Source organism: Myotis brandtii, unplaced genomic scaffold, assembly GCF_000412655.1.
Source record: "Myotis brandtii unplaced genomic scaffold, ASM41265v1 scaffold41, whole genome shotgun sequence".
Lineage (NCBI taxonomy): Eukaryota > Metazoa > Chordata > Mammalia > Chiroptera > Vespertilionidae > Myotis > Myotis brandtii.
In genome coordinates, this window is record NW_005365763.1 from 2,051,523 (window position 1) to 2,063,301 (window position 11,779).

Genomic DNA, 11,779 nt, shown 5'->3' on the forward strand with positions numbered 1-11,779 from the left:
GAGTGACTAAAGCTTCCAACCGCTCCTTGTTTTCTTCTCTTTTTTTTTTTTTTTTCTGGGCCAGTTTTAGCTTTGAGGCCTTGCTGCTGAAAACATAGATACAATGTTGCGGTCCGAGTCTGGCTGAATGGAAGCCCTTTTCTGGGGTTTTGTTTAGCTTCTTATTTGCAACATAGTATATAGTTGCTTAGAGTTGCAACTGAGAGGCTGGCAAGTTAGGCGGGGAACGTTGGAGTCCGCAGCAAGCAAGCCTCGTGCTCGCTTCAGTGCCTGGCTGCCGGCCGCCATCTTGGCTGACAGTTAATTTGCATATACTCACTGATTAGCCAATGAAAAGGGTAGCGGTCGTACGCCAATTACCATGTTTCTCTTTTATTAGTGTAGATGAGCATTTCCTATAGCCATTTTATCTTTTGTTTTCTGGTAGCTCTGGGCCTCCATTGGTTCTTTTCCTTTGTTTTCTGTCTGTTGTTTTTGTTTGGTGGTATTCCATACTTCTTTCCTCTGTTTCCTCTTTTTGTAAGCTATATGTCCTGGTTTGGGAATTTTTGTGTGTGGTTATCATTAGGTTTAAAAAAGATAGACTTGCATATATACCGTAGTTTTTTTTTTTCTTTTGAGTGCATCTGATCTTCATCCTCTTTTGCCAACACAGACCTTTAGCCCCTCCCCTTTTATGTTTTTATTGTTGCAAATTATCCCTGCTTATGCTGTAAGTTTTTTGATGATCTTACTCGTAGTGTTGTGACCTTATGTTCTTTGTTTCTGGTAGAATAACTCCCTTTTGTATTTCCTGCAATGGAGGTTTTCTGGTGATAAACTCTCTCAGCTCCTGTATGTCTGGGAACGTTTTTATTTCTCCTTCATATTTAGTGAATAATTTTGCTGGATATAGTATTCGTGGCTGGTAATGTCTCTCTTTCAGATGTATGAATATTTGGTTCCACTCTCTTCTGGCTTGTAGAGGTTCTGCTGAGAAGTCGGATGAAATTCTGATGGGTTTTCCTCTGTAGGTCACTTCCTTCTTTTCCCTGGCTGCTTTGAGAATTTTTTGTCATTAATTTTTGACAGCTTTAATACCAAGTGCCTTGGAGAGGGCCTCTTTGGATTGAGGTAAGCAGGTGTTGTGTATCATTCTTTGCATACGTTTGGGAAGTTCTCATCCACTATTTGTTCGAATAGACTCTCCATTCCATGCTCCCTCTCCTTCTCTTCCACAATGTCTATAATTCAAACATTGCTTTTTCCGATGGAGTCAGATAGTTCTTTTAGAGCTCTTTTATTATTTTTCTTTATACTCAGGTCTCTCTCTTCTTCCTTCTGCATCATTTCTAGATTCCTATCTTCGATATCACTCATTCTTTCCTTTATCTGGTTGTCTCTGTTTTCTATGCTCAATAGTTCACTCTTAAATACACACACACACATACACACACACACAGAGGGAGGGGGAAAGAGAGAAAGAGAGAGAGAGAGAGAGAGAGAGAATGAATCATCAATCAGCTGCCTCCTGTACCACCCACACTGAGGACTGAGCACATGTGCCTCATCTGGGAATCGAACTGTGACCTCCTGGTTCATAGGTCAATATTCAACCACTGAAACACACAGGTCAGGCCAGTAGTTCACTCTTAATATCCTTAATTTCACATTTCATTTCTAGGATTTCTGATTTGTTCTTTTTTAAAGTTTCAATTTCTTCTGTAAAGTACTCATTTGGTACATTCGTTTTCTGAGTGCATTGTATTGCCTATCTGTATTTTCTCATATCTCTTTGAGTATTTTCAGATATGCAATCTTGAAATGTCATTTATGTCACGTATTTCCATGTGTTCCAGCTTGCCTTCTGGTGATTTTTCATTTTCATTCTGGTCACCCTCATTACTGTGCTTACCCATGTTATTTGCTGTCCTCCTTTGTCTGCGCATTTATCTCTGAAGAGGTCTTCCTACTATTTTCCAGTGGATGGCAATGATTCGCAAGATTTTTTTTTTTACCTCTGTAATCTCCGTCTTGAACCACCCTGGCTTCCATAAGAGTACAGTCGCGCTCCTTGAGGGTGGAGTTTGTTTTGCTCCCCACCATAATGGCAATTTTTTAAAATTAAATCTTTATTGTTCAGATTATTACAGTTGTTCCTCTTTTTCCCCCCATAGCTCCCCTCCACCCGGTTCCCCCCCCACTCCACTGTCCTCATCCATAGGTGTATGATTTTTGTCCAGTCTCTTCCCGAATCTCTCACACTCCTTTCCCCCCCGAAAATAGTCAGTCCACTCCCTTTCTATACCCCATTCTCTTATATTCACCAGTTTATTCTGTTCATCAGATTATTTATTCATTTGATTTTTCGATTCACTTGTTGATAGATGTGTGTTTGTTGTCCATAATTTTTATCTTTACCTTTTTCTTCTTCTTCCTCTTCTTAAAGGATACCTTTCAGCATTTCATATAATACTGGTTTGGTGGTGATGAACTCCTTTAGCTTTTTCTTATCTGTGAAGCTCTTTATCTGATCTTCAATTCTGAATGATAGCTTTGCTGGGTAAAGCAATCTTGGTTGTAGGTTCTTGGTATTCATCACCATAATGGCAATTTTTGATCTCCGAGGGGTTCCACCCTAAGGTCCCTCTTGGGCAGGGGTCCTCAAACTACGGCCCGCAGGCCACATGCAAATACAAATATTGTATTTGTTCCCGTTTTGTTTTTTTACTTCAAAATAAGATATGTGCAGTGTGCATAGGAATTTGTTCATAGTTTTTTTTTAAACTATAGTCCGGCCCTCCAACGGTCTGAGGACAGTGAACTGGCCCCCTGTTTAAAAAGTTTGAGGACCCCTGCTCTTGGGGATCAGTCAAAGGGAAATACAGACATTCCTTGGGTTACGACGTACATCATTTCATGGTTACGTCGCCATTTCCCATTTATAAAAAAAAAAGTTGTCATTTCGGTGTATGTACATGTGCTTTATGTTTTTTATTATTTATTTACAAGTAAAGATCAGGAATTGTTATCTTTTTTTAAAATTTTTTTTACTGTTTCACTTCATTACTGCTGTGTATGTACTCGTGAGTGACACAGATGCTTATGCAGGTGGGTTCCAACTTACGGCGAAAATCGCGTTAGGACTATAGAAACGGATCTCTGACGTAACCCGAGGACCTACTGTAGTGGTTCTACTGCAACAGCTCTTGATTTACAGATATGCTCAGGAACCCAACTCTAATGACAATGGGTGGTGAGTTTTGGGAGTCCTAGCGGCCAAAGGGCTCTGTGGTTCCATTTCTTTGTCTGAAATACCACGCCAGGCCTGACAGTGGAAAGCTGCAGCACAGAACCCCGTGCTTTGTCAGGCATCTTGACTCAGACACTGCTCTCTCACCACTCGCCTTGCTAGACTGTCCCTCTTCCCCTCCCCTAGAGCTCTCTGTTCCTCCATGCTGAAGGAGGTGCCTGCTACCACTGGCTTTCTCCCCTCTCCCAACTGCCCCAGTTGCCAGTTCCCAGCTGCAGAGCTGCATCTGCACTTTCCTTCTCATCCCTTCATTTATTCCTGGTTGTCCTCCTTTAGATATTTCAATGCATAGGTCTCTCAGGCATGTGGTTGTGTTGAGCAGGGATTACTTTGTTGAGTTATAATTGGTTAACTTGTTGAAATTTCAGGGGTAGAGGATAAGGATCTGTCTCACACTGCCATTCCTCTGATGTCACTATGTGCATATTTTTAAAACATGAAATAGCTGACTTTTTAGTCATGGGCATGAACCTCTTTTCCCTTAGATTGTCAAATGAAAAATAATGACAATAGCCAACACAATAGCCATCCAGAGCGAATGAATCAAAATTACACCTATTTTTTTTTTCCTGACTGGCTAAAAATGTATTTTTGGTGTACTGCAGAATTTTAAATTAACTTATGTGTGCCATAAGATAAACAAGATTGAAAATCACTGTTGTAAATTGCTTTTTTAAAAATTATTGGTATTAGAGAGAGAGAAGAAGGGAGAAACACTGATTTGTTGTTCCACCTATCCAAGCACTCATTGGTTGATTCCTGAATGTGCCCTGACCAGGGATCAAAGACGCAACCTTGGTCTATCAGAACAATGCTCCAACCAACTGAGCTATCGGGCCAGGGCAATAGATTGCTTAATTTTTAAAAATTTTTACCTCTGTTGGTAATACACTAAATACTCCTCTATACCTCAATTTTGGCTAAGTCATATTCATTGTTGAAAACCAAGTTTAGATCTTATCTACCCAGTAGGTGTTTGCTACCGTCATTCTGTGCGATATGTAATACCCTGGGCCTGTCTCTCCATTACAACATTCAAAACATTGTACTATAGTTAATTACTTGATAACCGTTGTCAGTCCAAATTCTAAACACAAAAAACTATGTACATGGTTTTTTCTTTCTTTTTGTATACAACAAGTTGCCTAACACCAAAACAGTGCACCTCTCATTAAAATTACTTTAGGAGACAGTTTGATATTGCTAAGGTAATGAGAATAATCAAGAGTTTAAATTCCCCAAGATAGATATGAAGGAGAATTAAAAATAAATTAAATTTAAATACATTAAGATATATTTGCTTTTTTAATTATCTAAAACACCATTTTCCCCTTAAAACCAATTAGTTACTAAATGAGAATAGAAAATATTCACAACAGATGTAAAATTAAAGGCTAATGACTAAGTTACCACTTATTTAAAATATCAATAAGTATCTCTATTTCACAAACTACTGAAAAATTAAAATGCCCTAGTTGTTTCATAAAGATAAACTTGATAAATATGTATTACCATGTATTAATTATTATAACCTACTATTACTAACATAAAAAGATATCATATACTAAATGTCAATTAGTCAAATAAATGGCACTTAAGAGAAATTACTTACATGTAATTATTCTTAGGTGAATGAACAGAAAGACTTTCCTAATAAAGGTTATGGTGACTGGTCAGATTTTCTTCTACCATTTCTAAGAGATACTTTCTTGTACAGTGTCTTCTTTTTTTTCTTGTACCATTTCTAAGACATATTAACATATACACCCTTTCCTTCTTATACAAAGGAAAAGCTGATATACTGCATTTTTCAAAGCATAAGTAGAGAAAATGTCAGTGTTTGCTTAGGCTAACATCTTCAGGTAACTTAGAGCAATTGCACACAGTGTACAATCATTCAGATATTACCCTTACTTAAAATAATAAATCATTAATTATAACTGTTAATAAATAACAAGAATAAAAAATGAACAGTGATCCCCCTGCCCCCAATGTTCCAGAAAGCAGCAAAGGAAATGATTAGATTCTGATTAAACTTTTCTAAAACTGGAAACTACTGGAAAGTAACCTGGACTTTCTGGAAAAAGCATTTACTATTGAAATTCACTAATAGTACCACAAATAAAAATCAAATGGTTGCATTTCCTTATGATGCTATAAAAATTAATATGATATTTAATATAATGGTTAATATAATGTGTGTTTGTGTCTGGCATATTTAGGGAGAATAGGTTTTTCTGAAGTATCTGGTTCATCAAGTCTGGGTTTCTAAATAAAATGCTAATGTCTATAAAAAGTGGTTCATTACAGAAATGTAGTAAACCATAATAAAATTCAGAAATTTAAAAAGTAAACAGTATTATTATAAGTAGCATAACTATAAAATACTATTAAAAAGTGCTGCACCAGCCCGGTTGGTGTGGCTTGGTGTTGAGCGTTGTCCTATGAACCAGGAGGTTGGAGTTCCATTCACAGTCAGGGCACATGCCCAGGTTATGGGCTCAATCTCCAATGTGGGGTGTGCAGGAGGCAGCCGATCAATGATTCGCTTTCATCATTAATGTTTCTATCTCTCCCTCTCTCTTCCTCTCTGAAATCAATTAAAAAAAAAAGTGCTGCACTTGAATTTCATTATTAGTTGCTTTAATGGTAACCAGAAAGGAAGGCAGAGGAGAAAAGGTTAAAAACCATCATTAGGAGGAAAAAACAGCAATCTACAATTAGGCTATAGAAAATCTCTTTCTAAATTATTACCATAATCAGAGCAGATAAATTTCATTAAATTAGATAAAATTAAGTTCATTTTACCTGTGCAGAGGTAATGTAACCATGTAAGTTTCCTTCCACTGAAATGCTGGCTGTAAAATAATTCAAACTGTAAAAAATTAAAAAAGTCAAATTATTTTCCGCTACTGTAACAACTTACCTGGCTATTACTACATTAAAAAAAGTTTTTAAAAAGTTCGTGTTATAAAAAGACATTATACCCCGTCAGGTATATCTACTTGTTTTACACATGAGAAAAGACATCTGTGCAAGTCTCTAAACAACATATGAAAATTACTCCAGCTCTTTTCACTTACAACCTTGTCCAAGATACTTTCTACTAAAATGCAGCCCTGCAAATTTGACTTTTTCTATAAAATCAGAAATAACATAGTGATTCAATATCATTTTTTAAAGTTATCAATTCAGACTTTATAAATATTAATTACAAACCAAAAACACTATCATAAATTTCAATATGAAAATACAAGTCATACTTTTATTTCTCATCTATTTGTCAATGTATATACTTTTGCTGAAGGAGAGGTTACCTATAAAGTGACATCCAATATTTAACTTCCACATCCAGTTGAACACTAATACAAGCAAAACTTCAGAGTACTTGTCTTTGTATTTTCTCTTGTTCATATTATTACAAAAAATTAACTTTAATATTCTATTATTGTAACTTTTAAAAAATTCATTTGTTGGACTGAATGTGCAATAGTAGGACACCAGTCCAAAAAACACAGATCATATCTTTTATTTATTTATTATTATTTTATATTCTTTAGAGAGGAAGGGAGAGGGAGAATGAGGGAAAGAGAGAGAAAAACATCAATTTGTTGTTCCACTTATTTATGCATTCATCTGACCAGGGAATGAATCTGCCATCTTGGCATATCAGGTCAACACTCTAACCAACTGAGCTACCCAGCCAGGACAGTTATTATCTTTTAATGAGCTATTACATAATATAGTGAGAAAATAAAACTGATACATTAAAAAAATAAAAAGTCAACTTTACTGCAAAACTGAATACACAAATGTCACAATTCAGAATTGTGGACAGACTTTTATTAAGATTTTTTATTGATTTTAACAGAGAGAGGGAGCAGGAGAGAGAGAAACATCAATTGGCTGCCTCTTGCACACCCTCTACCGGGGATCAAGCCCACAACTCGGGGATGTGCCCTGACTGAGAATCAAATCAGTAACCTTTCAGTGCTCTGGACAACACCCAACCAACTGAGCCACACTGGCCAGAGTGTGGACAGACATTTTAGAATGATGTGTCATGTAATATTAGAGGCCTGGTGCACAAATTCGTGCACAGGTGGGGTCCGGCTGGCCCACCCCAATAGGGGCCAACTGAGGCTGCACCAGCCGGGGGGAGGGAACGCAGGAGGTTGGCCGGCCGGCCCTGCCCCTTGGTCAAACTCCCGGTCGAGGAGACAATTTGCATATTAGCCTTTTATTATCTAGGATATCTAAAGCTTTTATTTGTATATCAAACTTTACCATTTGTACTTTCAAAAAGAAGTTTAAATAAAGCAATTAGTAACATCTGACCTGTCAGCTGCACTATGCCCACTCATTACAACAAAACTGATCACTCTCAGCCAAGGAAATTAATAAATTCTTTCAGCAGTTTATTCCAACTTGGCTTACTCCTAGGAAACTCAAACTTGTTAAGCATGTATTCCCTTCAAGAGTGCATCATTCTCCTCTATGAGCAAATCCATCAAACACTTTGCATGATAAACAGGAAATGACTGGCACTTGGAATACTTAAGATTTTCTTCCTGGTTCTAATGTAGATAAAGAGAAAATAAAAATATGTCACAAAAGGGCTGGGGGAAGCTCCTGAGTTGAGTGTCTGCCCTCTGGTGGTCAGTGTGCATCATAGCGACCAGTCATCCCGCCGTTTGGTTGATTTACATATTAGAGTTATATAGGATTATTAAACATTTATAATGAATTAGTGGACAAAAGCAAATGAAAACATTTCTGAAACTGAGAAAAGTTTAAAATACCCTTTACAAATTATTTAACTGCAAACTAGCTTTATATATTCAAAGTGTATATATTCAAAGCTCTGAAGACACGTTTTACCTCTTTTTACTTTTACCTATTTTTACTCCTAGCAACTGGTACTACCAGTAAAGTTTTATTGATGATATCGATATGCCAAAAAAATCCATTTCTTTATACTTAAATATCTGAATAGCTAATCATAACAAAAAGATTCAGCTCTAAATGAGAATATTATAAATTTATTTGGTATTAAAAGACAAAAGCTGAGATCCTAGATGGCAGCTGACGGGATGGCAGGCTGCAAGATAGTGTGTGAGTGAGAGAGCAAAAGGAGAGTGTGTGGATGTGCAGGGAGTGTCTGTATTTGTGAGTGAGGGATCAGGCGGATCAGGATCCCCTGGCCGGGCAGCATCTACTACTACTGAAATCTCTCCTGGATCAGCCAGCTCTGCTGCACAGACAGCGCCATCTTGAAGGGGAGAGCGGCTGTGATTGGAAGCCCAGCCTTACCTTCAACCAGGGAGACCTCAGATACATCCTGGGACCTACAGCCACAATGCCCAGGGACCAGCTGCCTTTGCTGTGAAGTGACAAACACTGAGACTCCGGCCTCTCCGGCCATGGGCACTTAAAGAGTTTGTCCAGAGGAGACAAGGTGGCGGCTGAATACACGGTCGGGTCCTGCGCCTTCTCACAGAGCAGATTATTTTCGTTGCTACTTCATAACTGTAATTTTGCTATTGTTATGAATTGTAATGTAAATATCTGATATGCAGGATGTATTTTCATTGTACGCAACCCACAGGTTGAGAACCGCTGAGATAGAAGGAACAGCTGAATCGAATAACACCCACTTGGAACTGGCAAATTAAACACAGCTGGTGAGGCAATCTGTGGATGAAAAGGTCAGAGATCGCCTGGAGAGAGGTGAGATGTGGGATCCAGGCTGGAGAGAGAAATACGCACAGCAGGGACTAGAGTCTCAGAGGGAGACTGCGCCCCAACAAATCCGCAGCCCTTAGGGTCAGTGTAGCCCTCGAATGTGGAAAGGGGTCCACAGGGCTGCTGGCAGAGGGGATCTCTAGATCTAAGCCCACAGCCGTGGGAGACTGTGCCCAGAAAGGCAGCCTGAAGTTCTATACCGGCTGCGCAGTGCCAGGGGGGAGGAAAACTCGAGGCGGTGCAGTTGCTTTGTCTTTTTTACTTTCTTGCTTGCTAAGCCCAGTACATAGGATCTTCCGATTAAAAACACTCACTGAGACTGCAGGGGAAGGTTGTTTTTGAGGAAACTGGGGATCAGAATAAGGAGAGATGAGCAGGAAAGCACCTCTGGATCAGTCCGTCCCTTCAACCCAGTATTAATTGCAGCAGGAAAAGAAGAGGTTACCACTGGGTCAAGGAGCCATTTGGTCCTGGAAACTAATCCAGAAACACCGCCACCCAGGGGATGTATCAGAAATTGACTCTTGTGTAAATAGAACTGAAGGCAGGCAGAGAAACAAAGTGAGCAGAGAGATCCTGCTTGCCTGAACACAAGGTTGTGGCTTATGACAGAGAGGAGCGGTGGACTGCAGGGAACTTCAATACTGTGCTGACTAAATGACAGGAAACAGATGTGCCAGGCAGAACAGTAGAGAGGGGGTCTTAAAACAGCCTCCATGGGTCATTGAAGCTCGCTGAAGTGAACGAACTTCATTACTTTACTTTTTTATTTTTTATCTTTTACTTAATTTAACTACAATTTTTTTTCTTTTTTTCTCACTTTATTTTACTTTTTGTATTGTTATATTCTTATTTTATTATTACTATTATTTTACCTTTTTAAAGTTTTATTTCATGTATTTTATATTTGGATTAGTGTTCTACATTCTTTTTTTTAAATATATATTTTTATTGATTTCAGAGAGGAAGGGAGAGGGAGAAAGAAATAGAAACATCAACGATGAAAGAGAATCATTGATCGGCTGCCTCCTCCATGTCCCCCACTGGGGATCGAGCCCGCGCAACCCAGGCACGTGCCCTTGACCAGAATCAAACCTGGGAGCCTTCAGTCCACAGGATGACACTCTACCCACTGAGCCAAACCAGCTAGGGCAGTGTTCTACATTCTTTTTATTTTTCTTCTGGCATTATTTTACTCTATCTTAATTTTTCTTTTATGCCTACACTCTCTTCCTCACTTTTCCCTTTTTGCCCTGTTTCTCTTACCCTGTTCCTGCTTTAGTTTTTCTCTAGCCTTTCTTTTGACTCCCTGTTAAAAATTGATCTTACTCATATATCTAATTTCCTCTCCCCTGCTCCAAGTCCATGCACACTTCTCTCTTCTCTTTCTTTACTAGCCAAATTTTTTTCTTAACTTTTTTTCCTTTTTATTTTCTGTCTTGTCGTTGTTGTTTGTTTGATTGCTTGTTAGTTTCTTTTTTTCTTTTTATTTTCTTGCTTCTGTTTTTCCTCTCCTCGCTTGTTCTCTTCTTCTACTAATAGCTTAATTAGTTTCAATCACCAACTCAGGCCTATTTACTCTCTATTCTCCTTTTCCAAAAATAGATGAATACACAGATAGATAAAATAAAGAAGGGGAAATTTTTCTTTTATATACATTTTTTTAAATATATATATTTTAATATATATATTTTTCTGTTTTAAAAAAATATTTTATTACTTTTCTTCTTATACACTCATTCTCTTTCTACCTCTTCTATACTGAATAGTGGCCATTCATTCAATTCCTTGACCTTATCTTCTGGAAATAAGCTCTGCCTCTTCAGATTCATCTGAGTATTTGTTATTTGGGTGTTTGTTATTTGCATTCTACTCTGAGTGTTTGTTGTTTGCATTTTTTGGATTAGTTGTTGGTTTTTTTGGAGTTTTCTCCCCATAGACATATATATTTCCCCCTTCTTTTTTCTTCTCTTTCTTTTCTCTCTTACATTTTTTCCCTTTTCTCATTATCATTTTTGCACTCTTTTCTCTCCCCTAAAACTCTTTTTTCTGGTGGTCACCTTTATTTGGGGTTATTGGTATCATGAATACGTTTGTGTTTGGTGCCCTGTGTGTTGTGTTTTCCCATGACAGACTTGAGAGGGAAGTTCATAGCTCTACAGGCCTACCTCAAAAAACAAGAAAAAAAATGGTAATAAATTATCTAACCCTACAACTCAAAGAGTTAAAAAGAGAGCAACAGGAAAAGCCCAGCGTAAGCAGAAGGAAGGAAATAATAAAGATCAGAGCAGAAATAAACGACATAGAGACCAAAAAAAATACAAAAGATCAACAAAACCAAGAGCTGGTTCTTTGAAAAGATAAACAAGATTGATGAACCTCTAGTCAGGTTCACCAAGAAGCAAAGAGAGAAGACCCAAATAAACAAAATCAGAAAGATGTGAAGTAACAACCGATCCCACAGAAATACAAAGGAGTATGAAAAAATACTACGAACAATTCTTATTCCAACAAAATGGACAAAATAGACAAAATGGACATATTTTTAGAAAAATACAAGCTCCCAAAACTCCATCAGGATCAAAAAACCTGAATAGGCCGATAACCACCAAAGAAATTGAAGGAGTAATCATAAATCTTCCAGCAAACAAAAGCCCTGGTCTGGATGGCTTTACAGGGGAGTTCTACCAAGCATTCAAAGAAGAACTAAAACCTATCCTCCTCAGACTATTTCAAAAAATT

General features: G+C 37.8%; 1 protein-coding gene across 6 annotated transcripts in view; it reads right to left on the reverse strand.

The window, feature by feature from the left end:
• The window catches only part of CUL2 (cullin 2), a 167,310-nt gene that overhangs the window by 28,641 nt on the left and 126,890 nt on the right, over positions 1 to 11,779 (reverse strand). For all 6 annotated transcript variants that reach the window (XM_005873394.2, XM_014545445.1, XM_014545444.1 and 3 more), the window contains one exon: positions 6,101 to 6,167. In XM_005873394.2, coding sequence (XP_005873456.1) covers positions 6,101 to 6,167 — 67 coding nt within the window. The remainder of the gene's footprint in view (positions 1 to 6,100; positions 6,168 to 11,779) is intronic.